The sequence below is a fragment of the Cibotium barometz genome, chromosome 9 (genome assembly GCF_041138505.1).
Source record: "Cibotium barometz isolate CiBa-2024 chromosome 9, ASM4113850v1, whole genome shotgun sequence".
Classification (NCBI taxonomy): domain Eukaryota; kingdom Viridiplantae; phylum Streptophyta; class Polypodiopsida; order Cyatheales; family Cibotiaceae; genus Cibotium; species Cibotium barometz.
In genome coordinates this window covers 6,020,322-6,041,946 of record NC_141054.1, presented here as the reverse complement: position 1 = coordinate 6,041,946, position 21,625 = coordinate 6,020,322, and the positions used below count along the sequence as shown (strand labels likewise).

Genomic DNA, 21,625 nt, shown 5'->3' with positions numbered 1-21,625 from the left:
CCCCAAAAAATTCACGTTGCCCCATGCCTACGCCACCTCTCCTCCCTCCTTCAGCCCCTACCCGTGCTTCTCTCCCTCCCCCCCCTTCCCCCCTCTCTTTCTTGCCTGCACCCATCTCTCCAGCTCATTGTAGCACATCTCTTCATATCCTCCATCTTCATCTGGCACCTTCTCCTATTATTGGGGATTTTAACATTCGGCAAGTCTGTCATCATATTGGGCATCTCCAGAATTCATGTTTGTGGAAGGGCTTTGGATGCCCAAAAGATCAAGAATGTACAAGCTTTGGGAATGGGGGATTATCCAGTACAGAGGACCAAGTGTTTGTAGCATGATCCAGGCACTCGAGACAGTTTCTTGGACACAGAAATGCGCGAGTGTCAAGTGGAAAGTATGTATGGCGAACTCTTGAGGATTAGGGAGAGATCGAGCAATGAAACACGTTTCTACATGGTGCTTACATGTATTTCTCATGCGGTGGAACACAAAGACATCATCTCCTAAATTTTAGAAAAAGTTGCTATTTTTGGCGATCTCCAATAGAATTGCCGTTCACGTCATTACCTCTAGAATTCGACAGAGATCGAGTATTGCCAAAGTGCCGTTGTGAAATTAGCTATCATCTGGGATATTTTTAGAGCTGAAGATTGTGGAATTTTTGGCCTTTTGGATTTGGGACATGTGGAAGATAAGAGGATAAAAGTGAGACAAGTGTCCTCACACTTGTCAATTCAGCTCTACACATAGCATCGTAGCATTTTGTTGCTTATTTGAACATCAGAGAGTTATCTCTTGTGCGAGTTTAAGCTTCAAGCAGGTTTTTGGAGACTGAAAACTCTGATTTTTCTCCATTTCTCTTCATTTCTAAGCCCACGATAGCCATATCCAACTTGGGAAAGATAATTTTCACTACTCTACACCATCTTGCACACCCCGGATGACTGTTTTTCAGTAAAACATTCCATGCAATATATAGGCTGTTATACTAGTTTATGCACTCATGGATGAGCCACATGGGCTGGTTACGGGTTTTGGTGCTCATGGATGCGACATACAGGCTATTATACAGGTTTATGAGCTCATGAATGAGCCACATGGGCTGGTTTACAGGTTTATGAGTTCATGGATGAGCCACATGGCCTGGTTTACAGGTTTATGTGCTCGTGGAAAAGCCATATGGGCTGTTATACAAGTTTATGCGCGTATGGAAGAGCCATGTGGGCTGTTATACATGTTTGTGCGCGCCTATGGAAGGACATGTTGGATAGCCATATTGAATGAAGGACAGGTTTATGATTGTATATGGATAATCCGGCATCTCCCATGGGGAGAGTAAGGCCCTCAAAGCTTGTACATGCCCACTGGTTGGCATTTCGGGCTTTCCCATGACAATCTGCTTCCCAGGCCTCATGAAGGAATGCCTTCCTTTTGTCCCGGTCATCGGTGGAGCCATTGGGAGAGTGATGGAACCCCCCTTTCCCTGACTGCCGCTTCGGCCCTCGCACGGGCGGCTGGGATTCCATCCTTCCAATCTGTACAGCCTCGCCAGAGACAATGCCTAACGTCATATCCCTTCCTTGCATCCGGGGAGAACCCATCCTACAGAGATTAGAGCACTCAGGCCTCCCAAGCCAATGTTTCAGACATCTCGCTAGAGTTTGTATTCCTGTGGAAAGAACTGATATTTTGGAGGAGACAGTGACTCCCATTCGGATTTGTGTGGTGTTTCATCATTCCACGACAAGTGGCACGATGATCTTCTCCTTTTCCTTGAGTGCAGCCCCGGGGATGGAGTGGGATTCGGAGTTTGTGGCTGCCACCATCCAGGGGCAAACCATAGAGCTTTCGCACCATCTTCATGGTCTACGCATCACCGACGTGCTCACCCATCTGCCACGGATGGAGCTAAGAGGCTCAGGCCATAGAGATCAAGACGGGGAGGTGGTGTCCTCGAGCCTGGAGGTGCTGCTCTGTGTTCCTTCATGTCTCAGTTTGCAGTACCCCTTCCCCCCTCTTATAGATACCTTCATTGTGATTGATGGATTTCAATGTATGCTTACTCTCGCACTTAGATAAAGTGGCAACACATGCAGGACAGGATCCGCCCCCACCTAGCGCACCTTCACCCCAAGACCGACTGTGACTGCTCCCCTTCGAAACCCATGCCCAAGACTCTTCGAATGGAGGGCAGTTCCGATAGTTCTGCCTCTCACAAAGATTTTTATGCGGATAGCCTCATGGAACATTCAAGGTTTGGAGGGCGAGGGAAGGGGGGGGGGGCACTGCTTTCAGAGGCAAGGCCTCCTTAGGGGAGAGCTCCATAGAGCTACAATTGGGGGATCCATCGACATTCTTTTTCTCTAGGAGCACCATCTTTTCGAGGGCCATGCCCGTCGTAGTGGGGAGATTTTACCAAGCAAGAGTCACACTTTTTAGTCTCCCTCTTTTGGCCCCTACGGGATGCAGGGGGAGTTTGTATTTTTTGTTAGTGACCAGCTCTTGCCGGCAATGGTTGGCTTAGGTGTTAGTCACTGGGCAAGCTTAGTGGGTTACCATTAGGATTGGAGAGGACTGTGTGGGCTTCCTCAATGTTTATGCCCCGAACGTCGCACCACGAAGGGCCACCTTCTGGAGTACAATTCGTCAGTCCCTTCGTCACGCTGACTTCGAACGTCGCACCACGTAGGGCCACCTTCTAAGTTCTGGAGTACAGTCCGTCAGTCCCTTCCTCATGCTAACTTTTGGTGCGTGGGTGGAGACTTTAACCTGATTGAGTTAGCAGAGGACAAACTCAAAGGAGGCAAGGCTAGAGTCTCAGGCACACAGCACTTTGCTTGGGTCAATTCTATTACTCAGGGGACAGGACCCTTAGCACCTGCCAGAGTTTGGGCGCAACTCCGAGAGCCTGTGCTTCTCGCGGTCTCAACTTCTCTGGACTTGATAGATTCTACGTACATGAGTGGGCTTGCGGTCACGGGGGCATGATTGCAATTTAGCTTGGCATTTGGATGCTTGCCTTCAGGGGGTAGTATGCGATGCCTCTTGATTTGATGCAGTTGATGTCCACATGATCTTTGCCATGCATTTCAAGTGATGTGTTTATGTACTACTGTGCTCTAGCATTAGCACTGTGACATTGGGGATTCTCCTTTTCCCCGTCATATAGTGCTTGCTTTTCCCATTGGCACTGCAGTTCATCTTTGCCATCGTGATCTCTCTTGATCACTCTTACCGTGGAGCATAGTGTAGGGCAACATTCACAGCTTTATCACCCTGTTGCTACCCGTTCACACCGTTCACTTGAGGGGGGTTTGTTGGTCATGTCCACTCCCAGCTAGTTCAGGTGTGAACCCAGCTTACTCACAGGCACTTTTTCCCTGTGACTGGACACAGGTTTTTTCCCCGTGTGAACACACTTATGTGTGTTGGCACTTAGCCCTAGGCTTTTTAGTACTCACTTGTCCTTTCATTTCATATCATTATTGAGTACATCTTTTCTAGCACTCACGTTTCTCTGTGCTTGAGGTTGTGTGTGTGTGTCCGTAAGTCTACCTTGCTTGCGCTTAATGTACAGCAATGGCATCATGTATTGTGGCCCGGTGGAATACCTCCTGGTGGACATATCATTCGTCATTTGGGTTACCCTTTGGGTTGGCAGCTGTCATCTTCACAAATGATTCAATGGGTTATGCTAAAATTGAATCGCAAAATTGATTATTGGCAGCTTTCCACTTGGCCTCTTCATGTACGTCTCAGGATAGTGCAGGCTATTGTAATGGCTTACATACAGTTCTTTCTTCCATTGATTATGTGGAGGAAAGCTGATATAGATCGGTTTATGTCTCTGGCAATGGCAATTGTGTGGAAAACTCAACATCGTAAAAGGGTCTTCGTCTTTTGTCAATGCCAAAGATGTGTTCTCCAAAGATACATGGTGGCTTGAACATATTGAATATTCATTTTCATGTGCTTGCTCGTAAATCCACTTTGTTGTTGGAATTTGTACAACAGCGCCAGCCATGGGCTATTATGTTGGGTCATATGTGTATGTCTATGTCTTCACCTGCTTTTGGAAAGTGGACTATTACGTATTGGGATGCAATTTTCAGCCATTTCGATGGAAAAATTGTCGGCTGCCCTCTTTCATCTAAGTTAATTTTTGCCTGGAAACAGGTTATGCAATATCTTTTTTGGAATCCCAAGCTTAATGCGCAATCTTCTTCGCTTCGCCTTGAGAGTATTCATTGGTCAAAGGCTTTTGATGTACCCTTGGCTCTACGTGAGCCTAGGAAGGCATATTTCCTTTCAAAGAAAGGGGTTTATCTTATTGATGATGTTTTGGATGCTGGTGGCCATGTGCTTTCTTTTGTGGTTGCTGCCAGAAAATTTGGTCTGGGGATGCATTATAGATCAATCTGGCAGCTTATTCGAGAGCTTCTTGCTCCTTTTGAACCAATTGCAGATTTGGATCGTTCTGATCGTTTGGTTGATTGGAGCCTTAGAAGAGAACAACCTGCACGAGGCCCTTTATCAATGGCTAAACTTTCGGTTCATTCGATATATCATCTCTTGTTGCCTGCCTCTTGGGTTCAAGAACATGCGAATCAGATTTGGCATCTTCATAAAAGTCAGGCTTGGTGGAAACAGCGGCTTCATTCTCTTTGGAAATGCAGTCTTCCTTTGAAAAGTAGACTTTTTTTATGGAGATGCTTGATTGGAGTCTTGCCAGTCGGCCTTTTCTTGGCTAGGCGACATTTGGCACCTTCAACTTGTCATAGTTGTGGTGCTTCTCAAGAGACAGTCTTTCATCTTTTGTGGAGTTGTCCTCTCACCAGGACTTTATTGGATCCGATTGCTGCATGTTTGAGAGCCCGCTTCCAACAAGCACCCTTTGGGAAATACTTTTGGATCTTCGGTTTTCTCCCTTCACCCCTTAGATCCTATAAAGTCTTCTTTGATTGGGTTCGCTACTGGGCTTTATGGACTACCTGGCAGTCTCGCAACAGGATAGTTTTTGCTGGGCCTCATTTGGATGCTTACTCATTCTTCCGTTCCTCTCTTTAGCAATCTTTATATGACTGTCTCTCTCTTCATGAGATTGACTCATCTCTGTATGCTCTTTTTACAGATTGTTTTTAGATGTTTAACTATGTTCACACTGAACATAGTGAACGCTCTAGTAGTCTCCCTTGTATATGGTCTTTTTGGTGGGTTTTCCTCGTTTTGAGGTTTCCCACCTGTAATTAATGACATGAAGCTTTACAAAAAAAAGTGTGGAGGCTTGCTCTATAGTCAGTACTCCTTGGTATGCATTGTTTGGCAGATGCATTTCAGGGGGGGATTTTACTTGCCCACATGCAATTGGTGATGCCTCATGGTCACTTATGCTTGTTGACCCTTATGCTTGTCTATGCTAGACGCTTTCTCTTATGTGATGTCTATTGGAGATCCTTTTATGTTGTTTTCCCTTGCAGTGGGATTGTTTCTACAGTGTTGACATAGTCACTTTCTCACATGTGATGTTTACTGGGAGTGCCTTCTACACACTTGGCTAGTGTCGGCTTGCTCTCATGGTTTTGACATGTCACATATATATTATTCATTGTGGGATTATGCATCTTTACACTTGCCATACATGCCACTGATCATGGCATTGCTGAGAGTTTACCCATCCTCTCATAGCATTGGCTGATGCTCGCCTTGAACCCCCACTTTATCTCCCGATTTTCAGCTTTTCCCATTGCTGAATTTTTACTTTTATCAGTCCTACCATTGCTGATTTTTCCTCGTCGGTTCCTCCATTGATGAGTTTTTCTCTTGCAGCTTACATTGCATGTCTCACAGGCATGACTTCTGGATCCTGTTGCCTTTACACATGCGTTTATCTGCTACCACTTCTTATGCTTATCACTAGTGCTGTTACAAAGCTATGCTTTGCTCTCTTGTTGTCATTGATGTGGATTACATGCCGTTCAGCTTGGCATTTGGATGCTTGCCTTCAAGGGGGTATTATGTAATGCCTCTTGATTTGATGCAGTTGATGTCCACATGATCTTTGCCATGCATTTCAGGTGATGCGTTTATGTACTACTGTGCTCTAGCATTAGCACTGTGACATTGGGGATTCTCCTTTTCGCGATCATATAGTGCTTGCTTTTCCCATTGGCACTGCAGTTCATCTTTGCCATCGTGATCTCTCTTGATCACTCTTACTGTGGAGCATAGTGCAGGGCAGCATTCACAACTTTATCACTCTGCTGCTACCCGTTCACACCGTTCACTTGTTGGGGGGGGTTTGTTGGTCATGTCCACTCCCGGCTAGTTCAGGTGTGAACCCATTTTACTCACGGGCACTTTTTCCCCGTGATTGGACATAGGTTTTTTCCCCGTGTTAACACACTTATGTGTGTTGGGCACTTAGCCTAGGCTTTTTAGTACTCACTTGTACTTTCATTTCATATCATTAGTGAGTACATCTTTTCCAGCACTCACGTTTCTCTGTGCTTGAGGTTGTGTGTGTGTGTGTGTGTGCGTGTGTGTGTGTGTGTGTGTTATAACCCAAGAAGGTGGTTGTATTGAAGCAATGCCCCCTTCAATCTCGTCAATGGGATGCTTCTTCTCCCTCACCAGGACAAACTTCTACTTCAGCCTCTGCTCCTATCCTTCAAAATTGGGTGGGCGTACTGAAGAAGGGCATCCCCATATGTGATTCAGAAGAAGAGGAAAATGCTATGTCTTTCATGGGTAATGAAGGCATGCAGCCTATGCAGGCAAAGGCCTAGCCTCTCTGATGTCTGGTTCTTTCTACCACTTAGTCTCACTTTGACTAGTCTTTACTCGCTTCTTTTAGCACTCTTTAAAACTCTAATCGACCTTTCACTTGCATGCTCACTTGTGAGATTGTCATTGCTTTTTTTTTTTTTCAATAAAAGGCTTTACTTATCTTCCGTTTTTTTTTGCAGCTTTTGTTTCTACCGCGCCCGAGGACGTGCCTCACACTCTGCTGTACATACCTTTTCATGCTTCAAACACTTAAGTGCTTTACATATAATGTACAGAGCCTCTGCAATGTCTCAAAGTGGAGGCTATTATGGATATATGTACATAAAATGCAGCCAGATATTGTTTGTTTGCAAGAGCATAATCAACACTCCATGGCTGGACAACATGGTTTTTTTCACGGCTATGATATATATTATGCTGGTACTGCTACCTATTCAGGTGTATGCATACTGGTTAGACATGAGTTGCAGCCTCAGCTGGCCTTCAATGACAATAGTGGCAGATGGATAGTAATACAATGCAATGTTAATGGTGATATTTTTGAGTTTGCATCAGTCTATGCCTCCCAGACCTCTGCCATGAGGGCTTCTTTGTGGGATTCTTTATGCAGATATCCATGGAGATCCAATGCATTCATCTGTGGGGATTTTAATAATTCCCCTCTGCCTAGAGATAATACCACTTCACGATCTCATATGCTATCATTGGAAAGGCACAAATGGGATGACATGATTCTTTCTGTGCAAGCTGAAGATTTATGGGTACTTCTCCAAGGGTCACTCCCTGGATATACTTTTCATCATAATGCACTTACTACGTATTGGGCAAGGCTTGACAAATGGTATTTGTTTTATCCACAACAATTTGCAGATTTTAGCCCTCATCTCCTTATAGATTTCTCATTGGGCTTGTCAGATCATGCTCCATTGTGGATGAATTTGCAGCTTGGCATGCCTCTGGATGATTTGCCATTTCTCTCCAGTAGATTATTGCATGTTAATCGGGATTATTTCCAACATCACAACTTTCAGCAAATGATCAGACTTGCCATTCATCCTTTGCCAGTTCATGCCCAAGAGGACATGAATTATGCTTGGGACAGCTTCGTCTCTCGTATTCAGAATGTCATTAGAGAGTATGGCAAATGGCATATGACAAAATGGAGGAATGAGGTTAAATGGGCAAAAAGGACGGCACAACATTTGACTGAATTTTCTCAGTCGAGGCCACTCTCTGATTCAGAAAAGGATTCCCTTTCACATGCACAATTTAAACTTACTATTAATGATCAGAGGAAATTGCACAAATGGCAGATTAGGGCAAGAATGAAGCCCCTCATGGATAAGGACTGCTCTTCAAAATCCTTTTTCCAGGGCTTGCATGCTACTCGAAATAAAAATTCATGTCTAAGGGTTAGGAAACAGGATGGCTCTTGGACTCACTCTTTCTCTGATCTCCAAGACGAATGCCACAATTATTTCCAGAAATTGTTTTCTGCTCCTGGTTCCCCATCAAATCAAGTGACTGATGCCAGGACTGAATTTCTTCAATATGTTTCTGGGATAGTTAAAATGGATGATGCTCTTACCTTGGAGAGACCTTTTACTGACACAGAACTTGATAATGCGTTGTTCCACCTCAGCAAATATAAGTCCCCTGGATGGGATGGCCTTACAGTGGAATTTTATATTTCTTTTTGGGATGATTTGAAAGAGGTCCTTTTGCGAATGATCAATGTGGCCTGGCAAGAAAATCAGTTGCCGCACTCTTGGAAGCATGGTATAGTCAAGCTTGTCCCCAAAAAACATCTGTGTGATCATATATCAAATTGGAGGCCTATTACTTTGATGCCTGTACTTTACAAACTTATTGCCAAAATGATTGTACATAGGCTTCACAGGATACTGCATGATGCAGGACTTCATCCTCATCAATATGGTTTTGTGCCGCGAAGACAAATCCATGACAATATATCCAATGCCTTGACTGCAATTGAATATGCTAAGTATTCGCATCAAGATGTGCTTATATTGCAGGTGGATATTACTAAGGCATTTGACAATGTTCAATGGGATTTCATCTCTCTGATCATGACAAAGTTGGGCTTTGGTCCCAAGATGGCAAATGCTGTTTACTGGCTTTATTCTGGATCTACTGCTCAGTGCATTCTTGGGCGCCATCTGTCTCGGTCATGGATATTGGGTCGATCAGTTAGACAGGGCTGCCCTCTCAGTGCTCTCTTCTATGCCATTGCGACCCATCCTCTTTTGATGTATCTTGATCATCTTACAAACACAGGACAGATGACTGGTCTCAAAATCCCAGGGGCTACATCTTTTTTGGCACAAGCATATGCTGATGATTCCTTCTTCATGCCACAGAATTCTCCTTGGGAACTTCGCATGCTTATGGCCACTCTTTCTTTATATGGGTTGGCAGCGGGATTGCATGTCAATTTTGACAAATCTAAATTACTCCCCCTGAAACAATGTGGCTGGCATTCTATTCTTTGGCCGGGTCAGGTGGTGCATTCCAGAGATATTGTCAGGCATTTGGGATATCCCATAGGATGGCATATCACCAGAAAGCAGGAGTTAAAATGGATTTTCCAGAGACTTCAACATAAACTGGAATACTGGAAGATTTCTACTTGGCCTCTTCATGTCAGGCTCAGAATAGTACAATCCATTGTGATGTCATATGTCCAGTTCTATTTGCCCTTGCTGCATTGGTCCTCCAGGGATATTTCAGCTTTTATGTCTCAAGCTATGGAGATATTATGGAAGACAAAAACTGCTGTAAAAGCATTGAGACTGATGAAGATGGAAATGGTGTGCTCCCCAAGGATGCATGGTGGACTTAATGTCCTCAATATAAAATATCATGTACTTGCAAGGAAGGCTACAATGTTGCATACTTTCTTCCGTCAACAGCAACCATGGACTTGTATGTTGGCATCCATGTGTGTCAACATGAGGACTTGTGCTTATGGTCATTGGATTACGGATCATTGGGAGGTTGTGATTGGGAGATTTGTAGGGAGGATACCTGGTTGTCCTTTCTCTACTGCCCTCATACTTGACTGGAAACAAGTTCTCTCTAAGGTCAAATGGGCTCCTAATAATTGCTTGGAGACAAACTCGATGAGGAAAGAAAGTATTCATTGGAGTGCCATCTTTGACACTCCACTTGCTTTACAGGAACCTGTTCGGGCATACATGTAATCTTATGCAATTGGGAATTAGGTACATACATGATGTGGTAGATGATCGGGGATATGTCTTATCCTTTCCCCGGGCCACTGCTACCTATGCATTGGGAATGCATCATAGGTTGATATGGAAGAAAATTGCTGATTTATTGCATCCCTTTTTACCTATTCCACCCGTGGCTGACACAGACAGGCTTATGGATTGGCAATTGCAGCCATCTACTACATGCATTCATCCTATTCCCCTTCCTGCCTTAACCTCCATCAAAGCCTACAGGCTTCTGCAGCCTGCCCCATGGATTCATCAACATGCTAATTCTCTGTGGCATATAAGGAAGCCCCTCTCATGGACATTACCAAAAAAAGTGTGTGTGTGTGTGCAGGCTAGCTGCCCTCCTACCCAACAATGATTGGTATCTTGGCAAGCACCACTTTCTCTAATTACGCTCCGATTATTCTGTCCTTGGAGAGGACCCTTGGAGGAAGCATAGGCATGGGAGCACTAGGATTCCGGACAGCCTCATTTAGGACCCCGAGATTTGCAGCAAGATAGAGCAGATATGGGAGGGACTAGATTTTATCTCAGGTTCTGCCACGTGCACCTTGGATGCGGGCCTCAATGAGATCAACAACTTTTTTTGCAGGAGGCAACACAGAGCATATTGAAGGGATTTCGTAAGCAAGAGAGGTGCATTCGGTGGGGTCTTGCTTCTCTCCAACGTCTTAAAGAGAGTTCCTCGTACAAACATCAGATCCATCGAGGAGAGGAGGGTGGAGTATAGATACCATGCCAGAGCTTCCTTCTAGACCCAGGCCGAAGATAGAGTCACTGGGCACTTCTTTGAGATTGCAGGCCCTCACAAGCGGAGAGATGGTATTCGCAAGTTGCGTGGCCACGATGGAGCCCTCGTGACCCCCCCACCCTCCACCCTGGTCAGAGCCATTGCCATGGTTTTTTCACATCCCTCCCTCCTCACGAGTGCCCCATTACCCTCATAGGTCTGGCGGCACACGAGAGACAAGGTTCCCCCTGCTCTCCGGACCTTATTGACTCACTTCACAGCAGAGGAGTTGGCGAAGGCCTTGACAACTCTTCCTGGCGGCAAATGCTCAGGGACGAACGGGCTTCCAGTTTCCTTCTTTTTTCACCACTAGGATCTCATGGAAGGCGGCCTTCGAGCAGCCATCGATGAGATTATGACTGCAGGTGCCATGCCAAAGAGGCTCTCTGAGGGGTTGATTCACTTGATTCCTAAGGAGGGTGGTGATAGATTGGAGATCCGGCAATGGAGACCCATCACCCTCCTTGGGACCGCCTACAAGATTCTGGCCAAGGCCATCATTCAGCCTTTCTTGGGCACGATGTAGCAGACGGGTTTCCCAAAGGAGTGGATCCATGGTGTTTTAGGCCTCTACTCAACCTCTCACAATTAGGTTCTCATTCAGGGAGACCGAGGTGACAGGTTTCCCCTTTCTCACTCGGTCCGGCAGGGTTGTCCTTTCGCACCATACCACTTTCTATTTGTTGCGGAGGTCATGAGCAGTTTTCTCTTAGCTCAGGAGATGGGGCTCCAAGGATTGTGTCTCCCCATCATCCGTGCTCAGGAGGAGCTGCTGGACTCAAAGTTTGCAAATGACATAGCAGCATACTTATCCAGAGATAGGGGAAATCTCCAAAGATTCGCAGAGACGATTGAGATCTTTTGTCACGCATCGGAAGCGCAGATCAACTGGCACAAGTCGTGTGGTTTTTGGGTAGGCTCTACACCCGCCCCGACTTGACGTCCAGTTGAGGCTTTCTAGTGGATCCCAAGGGGCACTCCAATCTGCTATCTTGGATGCCAGGTGGACATCGATATCTCCCCGGAGCAGCAACTCGTCCCTCTTCTTCTGAGCAATTGGAAGAAGCTTTTGTACTAGAGTTTTGCGAGTCTTTCCCTAGCTGGCCGAGTGGTGGTGGCGAACCAGGTCCTTCGTACCACCATGGGGCACATTACTTCTTGTTGGGCCTTCTCGTGAGCCTGCATTGGTGAGGTACAACGGTCGATCGAGAACTTCTTGTGGGCCGGAAGTGATGGGCGGCCTGCCCGAGCCAAGGCAGCCTAGAGAGTGATCATTCAACCGCGACGCAAAGGGGGCCTAAACATCATTGATCCTTGTCGGGCAAGTGAGGACTTCTTCCAAGTGGTGAGCCTTGGAAGGACTTCCTCTTCGACCGGATTTCAATCCGTACTCCGAGCCGCGGGGGGGGGGGGGGGGGGGGGGGGGGGGGGGGGGGACAAAATCTGAAAACTCAAGAGCAAGTGCACTGCAGAAGAATACAGCAATGGAGAAATGAAATGAAATGAAATGAAATGATATATTAACGTCTTTAAAAGGCCAAAATGACCTATGAGACCAAAAAGGTTACAACAATTGGTGGATCTGATACAATGTCTGTGTAAGAAAAGCTAAAAACAACTAACTGAAACTGAAATAACTATGAGGAAAAGTACGGTACCAGGAGCTCCTAATGGATAACATCTGGGAGGAAAACTCCAGCAACAAAGGTAAGCATCATACACATCACTATCCAAAGAAGTCTCTCATCGGTCGATGGCGGATATCCTCAATGTCCTCCATGGTGAGTACTCTGACTGGACGTCTCCCATGCCGTGCTAGTATGGTCCTGATCCTCTGTTGTAGTCTCCGCCGGTGTCGAGATGGGCCTCTCATCTTGGGGCGCCTGGACCGCCCCAGCTCTATAGCCCGATCAATCAGTGTACCTCTAGTGCGGCTATACTCTGGGGCTAGCTGCAATGCCTGCTGGCCTGACTGCTCAATCTCTGGTCGAAAGAAGTCTGTAATCTGCCTCTGTAGGTGTCTCTCCCTCTCTGATCCCCTCCCTCTCAAGAGACCCTCTCTATGTCTACGAAGCTCCAGCAAGTATAATCCGAGGCATCTCTGATCCTGGTATCTCATGACTCTAGAAAGTGGTCCGAAACCCTCTCTAAACAGGCAGTGAAAACGGCCTCGTATCTCATAATATACTGGACAGTGACATATGTAATGTAACTCTGTCTCTGGCTCCATCTGGCATAGCTGACAAATCCTGGCCTCAGCTGGTACTCCTCTGAATCTGCCAGTCTCAATCTCTAGCTGGTGTGAGGATGTGCGCATCTGACCAATAGCACACCGTACCCCATGAGAAAGATGAGTATCCATGTAGCTGGGTCTAATCACAAACCCATCCTGCGTGAGCTGGAGAAGATGATCTCTATAGAAAGCCATCTTCGTACCAAGCTCCTGTGTCGGCTGTACCCATGTCCTCCTAGTGTCCAGCTGAATCAAGTCCTGCCTGATAAGTCTGGTAATCTCTGCCCGTGTGAGAGAGAGGGAGGGTGCATCCAGGGAGTACTGAAATGGAGGTAGCCTTTCCATACTAAAGCCATGCAACTGGAACCAAGCTGTCATCTGTGCATACCAACATGATCCGTCTCCCTGTGATGCCAACTGTCGTGAAGACTCCAGGGCTAAGCGAGCATATCTGTCTCTAGGGAGAGCCCAAGTGCTATGTATAAAGGAGACTGATCGAGTGAGTGCCTCTACTACCAATGGGGGAGCAGCCATCTCTGCACGGATAATATCATGTGGTACGGAGGCCTTGGCCCTAATCATCCGGGAAATCATAGAAACCAAGGGCCTCTCCATATGTCTCCATCCATCAGTGCTACCAGCTCAGCTGTGGTGATCTACTGAGGGTCCCCATATCTCCACTCCATACAGCATGGCTGAAGTGACCAAAGTGTCAAAGAGCCAGAGCTTTGTTCGAGGTTCCTGAAACTGAACCTGCGAACACATCCTCTCTAGTCTCCCCAATGCTGCATAAGCTCTGGTCAATCTGGTCTCCGCTGCTCTCCTCAAGGAAAATAGTGGGCCACTGAAAACCACACCAAGGTAAGTATATGCATCTGTATACTCCACTGTCTCCTGACCATATGTAAAGGTGGGTACTGACCTCCTAACCCACTGTGCTGTGGTGTTAAACACCATCACCTTGGTTTTACCAAGGTTAACAAACAATCCACTGTCCTGTGCAAAGGTGTGCAATGCATCCAAATGACGCTGCATCTCCTCTGGAGAATCTGAGATCAGCACAATATCATCAGCATATAATAACAGCGGAATCCATGTCCTTGCTAGCTGTGCTCCTCTGTCACCCTCTCGCTCTACATAGTCTGAAACCTCATCCACGTACATCCCAAATAAGGTGGGAGAAAGGGGGCAGCCCTGTTTCACCCCAATAGTGGAGTGAACCATCTCAAATATACCGTACCTGTCCCACAACTGTCCTGTATAAAGCCATGATTCCCCAAATCAGCTCTGTGGGCACTCCCATCTCCTGTAGTCTGCGCATCAGTCTGGCTCTCGGTACTGTGTCAAAAGCTTTGCGGAAATCCACAAAGCAACAATAAATCCTCCTGCCATATAATCTGCCCTCCTCAATAATAGCTCTGAGTGTCAAGATATGGTCGAGAGTGGAGAAACCTCTCCTGAACCCTGCCTGCCCTGATGCACGTATGCCCTCTCTCTCTGCCCATCTACTCAACTCCTGCTCAAGAATAGATGCATATAATCTAGCCAATGTGTGACCAATCATGATGGTACGATAATTCCCAGGAAGCATGGGATCCCCTGACTTGAAGATAGGCACAATCGTGGACATATTCCAAGTCTCAGGAAAACCCTCACACATGGCTCGGTTAAACATCATAGCAATAAGCTCTGCAAGCATATCTCTGGCATGAATAAAGTGCTCTGCTACCAAACCATCATGATCATATGCTCTTCCAGTCCTCATCCTGTCAATAGCTTTCCTTACCATCTCAGCAGTAAAGAAAGCACATGTCTCTGGGCATGGCTCCGATGGGTCTGGCAGGGGCGGCTGGCCTGCTGCTGTGTACAGGGATGCTGCATACTCACCCCAAATCTCTGTGGAGGTAATGGCTAGTGATGGTGAATGCTCATGGAATAGTCTCCATGCCTCGCCTGAGTCCTGACTCATAAATAACTGATACAAATCCCTCTCTAACTGAGCAAGATAAGCCCTCTTCTTCCGTCGCACTAGGTGCCGGAAGGTAATCCGTGACTGTCTGTGAGTGGTAACACCCATGAGCACCTCTCTCTGTAATCTGATCCTCATCTCTCTGCACTCCTCATCATACCAACTGTTCTGGGGCATGCTCCCAGATCGTCTCCGTGTAGGCTGACTATGGGGATATGCCTCTGATGCTGCAGCATGAAGCGTATCTATCAATATCTGAGTGAGCTCATCTAATGGCCGTCCTGGCTCCTCGGCACATAAGCGTCTGTATATCTCATCCGTGTACACGGTGTCAGTCTCCCTCGTAAAGGTATAACGAGTGTGTGTGGAGACCTGTCCCAATGGAGCGGTGCTGAACTGAAATGTAAGAGTGAAGGACAAGATAGCATGATCCACTGCTATTCCAACCGGCCTAGTGCCTACCATAAAATCCTGAAAAGAGGGAATGAGACTGGGCTGAGCCATAACATAGTCCACTGTACTAGCACCATGCCTATGTGGGAAGCAAGTGAAACCGCCCGATGTCGGGAATCTCTGTAGGCCATTCAGGATGGCCAATCCATGTGCAGTCCCCATGTCTATCAAATACCGCCCATACACTGTATGCTCCTCATCCTGTGAGAGTCTAGATAGGCCCATATCCCTAACATCAAGCTCCCTCAACATCTCCTCTGAGGTATCATAAAATACTGTCTGGTTATGGGCGGTCCTGGCATTGAAGTCCCCCAGGAGAATGATGTCACCATCCCTGGAGAACTCCCAAATGTCATCATCCAAAATAGAAAAGGGAGACTACCCGCTAGGTGATGCATACACTGATGTACTAGGAGCAAAATAGCATATAGCAATGTAGAGATATCTGCCCGTCTCTGCCCTCAGTCTAATCCACATGTACCTAGCCTGCTCATCTCTGCGGACTATATGTATCAGTGGCTGTAGCTCCTCTCTAAACAATACTGCCACTCCTCCTGAGCCCCGTCCTCTATGCTCTGAACGAGTCTCCTGTCTACAAGCTGTCTCCCATCGGTATCCACTAACATGTGGCATGGACTGTCCAGGAGCCTGATGCGTCTCACAGTAGAAGATGATGTCCCTCCCAGTGAAACTATCCTCAAAAGCCCCTACATCAAGACGTAGAGATCCATTACAATTCCAAGTAGCAACTTTGAGTGTAGTCCCATAGGTCTCGCGCCGTCATGAAGAGCGCCTCTCCATAATCACCACTCTACCATCTCTATAGAAGGCCACTTTCCCTTTCTCTCGGGCTGCCCTTATCTCTGGCATAACTTCTTTCAAGTGGGCAAGTTGCGAGAGTGTGAGGTCATCTCCAAGAAATATTCCCGTCTTCTTGAGTGTAGGACGTCTCTTCAAGAAGTCCTTCTTCGCTTCCATGGAGGGGAAACGAATGATAAGTGCTCTCTCCTTAGAAGATTCGCCACCACTATCTTCTCTCTTCTTTCCCACTCTCCATGCCTTTGTGTGCGTGAGAGAGAGAGAGAGAGAGAGAGAGAGAGAGAGAGAGAGAGAAGGCGGGCTGATTTGCTGGACAGCCACTTGCAGGTTTAAGTTCTTCTTTTTTCCCACCCACCCACCCTTTTCAGTTACACCCCCACAATGGCAGATTTACTTGAGATGGCTGAGAGGCACGTGAAGATCCCAACACTCCCCGTGTTCCCAGTGGACCATCAGTTGGACGGGAACAACTACGGCATATGGAAGGTAATGATGGAATCTGTTTTGGAGTCTTACGACCTTGCTGATTTCATTGTTGTTGGGGTTCCACGGCCAGAGTTGAGGAAGGGGAGTCACCCTCGATTCGGAAGGAATGTGAGGCACAGACACAGTTATGGGATCGTGTCAATGCCAAGGTCCGTTCTTTCATTTTCCTCATCTGCACACCGCATGTAATCAATCATATCAAGCATATGACGTTGGCCAGAGGTATATGGCAGCATTTGGCTTCTCTTTACAACAGGGTATTGCCCATGAAGAGGATGTCCTTGGAAGTACAAATGCAAGTGATGAATCTTGCAAAGTCGTTGACGATGCAGGAGCACATCAACAAGCTGCAAGCTCTTCAGCGGGAAGTTCTCCACGCTGGGAAAGAGATATCATTAGAGGATATGGCCATTACATTGTTGTCGCATTTGCCCTCTCAGTACTCAACATTTTACTCTTCTTTGATTACTAGTGGCAGGCTCAGCACCATCACATGGGAGGAGCTTGTGCCCATGGTCTTGGAACAGGAGGGGAATTGATGGATGAAGTCAGACTCCACGGATGGAGTGACTCAGATTGGGGAGGAGAGCCAGACACGAGGACCTTGACATCAGGCTACAGTTTTTCCCTGGGCTCAGGAGCAATTTTCGAGAGCAGTAAGAGGCAGCCATCTATTGCCTTGTCATCGACAGAGGCAGAGTACCGACCTGCTTGTGGTGCTGCTTGTGAGGTAGTGAGGTTGCAGAGGTTACTTGGCAGGATTGGGTTTCCACTCGTGACCCTCAAGAGTCTCAACAACATTGTCTTTGGGATTGCTCGAAGGCTCAGCAAGTTTAGCAGTAATTCTCTGCATTTTCACGATAGACGAGACCTCGACCCGCATCGTTTCATGGGGCACTGTCACTTGGGCCACTAAGGCTGAGCTTGTCATGGCTTACAAGGAGGAAGGTGGGGGGCTAGCCCTTTAGGTCTCACTTTCGAATTTCGGTAGTATCAGTCCCAATTGCATCTACTAATCATTGGACTCCAGGTTCGTGCCAAAGATGGGAGATCTGTAGCAGTGGGCTGCTACTATCGGCTGACTCTGAGCTGGCCGACCAGCAACTAGGGGCCATATAAAATGGCCCCTTGGCCCCACACTCTTCCATGTATTATTCCAGGATTTTATTGGTGTATATAGCAGAGTTACACTAGCTGTTCTCTCTCTTTCATCTGTGTATTGCTCTCTACAGCAGTTGTCTTCATTTTCGTTGTGCATTCTAACAGAGTCTTCATCCCTAGGATGAGCATTGATTTGGGAGCATGATCTACAGGTTGAAATCGGCATTCATGCAAAGGCAGGCTAGGTCATTTGGTGACGAATCTGGTACTTGCTGAGTTCCAAGATTGGGTTGGAGATATGGACATCTAGCGGTTCATTTTTGGATTTTACTAGACTTTTGGATCAGGAGCAATTTCTTGGAGTAAGTGGCAAAGGCGGAAGCGGATCGACTTCTCGACTTGCTTTGGAGGTTTCCTTTTCTAGCTCCTTTGACTGCTTTCTCTCCCAAGATCTGAGAGGGGGTGTTAGCATTATTCATCTTCTAGTAGTGTGCCCAAGTTGTGTATCAAGGGTGCCCAGATTTATGCCAGGCAGCACCGTATTTTTCCCTCTGTTCAGGGCCCTTGGTTGTAGGGTTGGCCACCCATTTTCACATGTTTATGATTTGCTAGTTGTGAGTCCTTTTCTAGAGCAAGTCAGCCTGTCGACGACAAGGCAAAAGATGACTACCTCTTACTACTCCGTAAAACTGCTCCTAGGCCTGAAGTAGATCTCCTCCTCAATCTGCGTCACTCCAACCGTGTAGTCGGACTTCATCCATCAATCCCCCTCCTGTGTAAAAGAGACCAAGATCCTTCGCATGGTGCAGAAACCACAGGATACGCAATCCTGCCTCCCAAAGAGTCATCTGAAACCATGAGCTCAACAGCCTCATCAAGAAGCTCACGTCCAATCTGGTGTCCATCAACCAAATCAATGAACCAATCTGCTTCCGAGTCAAAGAGGCATCACACTGCTCACAAGCCAAGTCCTGGAAACCTGCTGAAGACCACGAAAGGCCTTCTGAAACCTATCAACCACCCCCTCTGAATCTGGAACCACTAAGCCTGGAGAATCCACCTCCTTCTGCAAGTAATCAACTGCCAAGTTTCCCCGAACTCACTTTCATACAAAGAGCACACCGAGCATGAGTCCCATAAAAGATGAGTAGGAGAAGTACAAACGGCTCCATTGAAAATTAGAGAGTATTGATAGGTGAATCCCTAGCACTCACTCTCGTGCCTACAAGATGATTCCTTTGACACCACACAGCCAACTTCTATAGATCACAACAGAGCTACTGCATGGATTATCCAAAGCTCCAAGGGAGAGGGTTGAGAGGCAATGGGAAGCATGCGGACCAATACCAAATGCCAACTTTTATGGAGAAGAATTTGGTATCCTCCTCTCTTCATGAGGACCAATACCAAATGCCGACTATTATGGAGAAGAATCGAAAATCCTCCACTTCAAGATGAGGATTGGGATGTTGATATATCTCTTGGTGTAGTGGAGCTTCAACACAATAGTGATGGGAATGTACTCACTGTTGGAAGGTTGGTGATTTCGAGCGTGTGATCTATGGCTAGAAGGTGCCTTGGATTATCCCATAAGTGAAAGCATGGGAAGTTGAAGAGCCATATATAGGCTAGAGTGGCACCTTGTCATAATCATCTCCTACGGCCGGTGTTTTGGGAGGCAGCTCACCGGGGGATGGGAGCCCGGTGGAGGGATGTTGCAATGCCCATTGGGGGTGTTTGTGGAGCTCGATGGTGATGCGTCTCCTACGTGCATTAGTCTTCCGCTGCGCATTCTGACATGGTATCAGAGCCCGGGCGTGTGTGATCCTGGGCGGCTCAGGCGTGTGTGGTCCTGGGCGGCTCAGGCGCCTCGGTGGCTTGCGGAGCTCGAATCGAGGGAGGGTGTTGGAAGGTTGGCGATTTCAAGCGTGTGATCTATGGCTAGAAGGTGCCTTGGATTATCCCATAAGTGGAAGCATAGGAAGTTGAAGAGCCATATATAGGCGTTTTGGGAGGCAGCTCACCGGGAGATGGGAGCCCGGTGGAGGGATGCTGCAGTGCCCGTTGGGGGTGTTCGTGGAGCTCGATGGTGATGCGTCTCCTACGTGCATTAGTCTTCCGCTGCGCATTCTAACACACTTCTCATCATCCTCATCTTTAGGATTTGATGACGATATTGAGTGATGTATACATCTTCACACACTCTGAAAAGCATTGGTTACTCATCTAGTCCTAATTTTATTATTTAGCATGTTATTAAGCCATGGCTCTTGACATTGATGATTTACCATCTGTAAGTAAATATGATCTTCGTATCAAGATTCAGATTTATCATTTTATGGTTATTACTAAACCGACGGCCAATGTTTACAACTGTGGTCTTGTATCTGTTGAAGACCAAAATGCTGTTAAAAATTTTGGCCACGATACTGTTAGGTCGTAAGACAATTTTGTGTGGTCAAAAAAAAAAAGAAGACGGGACAATAAGAAAAATTGTGCCAACAGAAAAGTGCAAACTCTCAATGGGATGAATGTACAATGGAATAAAGCCAAGAACTGTCCAATCAAAATGGCCAGAAGTTCGAGGTGTAGTGAACTGATCTTCGGAAGATTAAACACAGACGAAAAGCAAAATGTACTTTCTGACACTTGCCTGGGAGGTTGCGTGGGAGGTCTTGAGATCTTCAAGGAGAAAGCGAAGGGCGTGCGAGTTTGCGGTCTCGGATCCCAAAGCGTTTTTCAACTCACGGGCAAGTTGCTGTGCAGCGCACAACTCCTCCCGCAGGCGAGGATCGGAAGCTGGCGCTTCTGCGGCTGAGGCTTCTTCTTCTTCTTCGTTTGGACCCATCTCCCCTCGCGCGTCGCCATTCGCTGCAGGAACGTCCAGGTCTCGGGTGGAGCAATGGTGATCTTCTTTCTGCGCTGAGGAGGAAGAGACGGCTGCCTCATGAAGGCTTTCCGACCGAGTAGATCTGTTCTTCTTCTTCCACTTTTTCCGTTTCTTCTCCTCCATTTAGATATCGAGTCGCCTCAACGTTTATCAAAGTCTCAGCAGATGCAGCTCTAGCAGACCATTTGTGTCATAAATAAATCTTAATCCAAATATCTATCAACACAAAATCCAAATATCTATCAACACAAATACTTACTCAAACCAAAAAATCTTTTTTTTGCTTTAATTTCCATCAAATATTCCTATAGGAGCCTTTTGCTTTAATTTCCATTGAATATTTCAAACTCCTCGAGGGAGAGTGGGCTATTGAAGTGGAGGAGGAGTGGGCTCATCTTTTCGAAGTATTGCCTTGCATGTCGTGGGCGTATGTGGTTCACTCAGCGTACCTCAAGCTCTTGCTCATGCTCGTTGGGCCTCTATATGGTCCGCCTGGGCGTCCGCCTGGGCGTCTGTAGTTCACTTGGCCTACTTGTGCTCGTGCTTGCTTGAGCCTTGGCGTCTCTATGGTCTGCCCTGCATATCTTAGGTGTAATTCACTCACCCTAGCTCGTGCTCGTGCTCTCGCTGGGCCTTTGTATGGTCTGCCTTGCATGTCGTGGGCGTCTCTCGTTCGCTCGACCTACCTCGTGCTCCTACTCCTACTCCTGCTCACTTAGCCTTTGTATGGTCTATTGGTGTTCGATCAAGTTGCATGAAGGTAACATGTAATTTTTTTTCTCTTCTGCCAACCTTTATAACTTGGGTCTCTCTTCGTTATCTGTCTGTGCTTCATCTC

At 46.8% G+C, this 21,625-nt stretch overlaps 1 protein-coding gene across 3 annotated transcripts in view; it reads right to left on the bottom strand.

The window, feature by feature from the left end:
* LOC147635188 (uncharacterized) overlaps positions 1-20,994 on the bottom strand; it is a 68,434-nt gene extending 47,440 nt beyond the window's left edge. For all 3 annotated transcript variants that reach the window (XM_086802398.1, XM_086802399.1, XM_086802400.1), the window contains exon 1: positions 20,551-20,994. In XM_086802398.1, coding sequence (XP_086658524.1) covers positions 20,551-20,910 — 360 coding nt within the window. In that variant the 5' untranslated portion in view covers positions 20,911-20,994. The remainder of the gene's footprint in view (positions 1-20,550) is intronic.
* Positions 20,995-21,625: the final 631 nt, after the last annotated feature.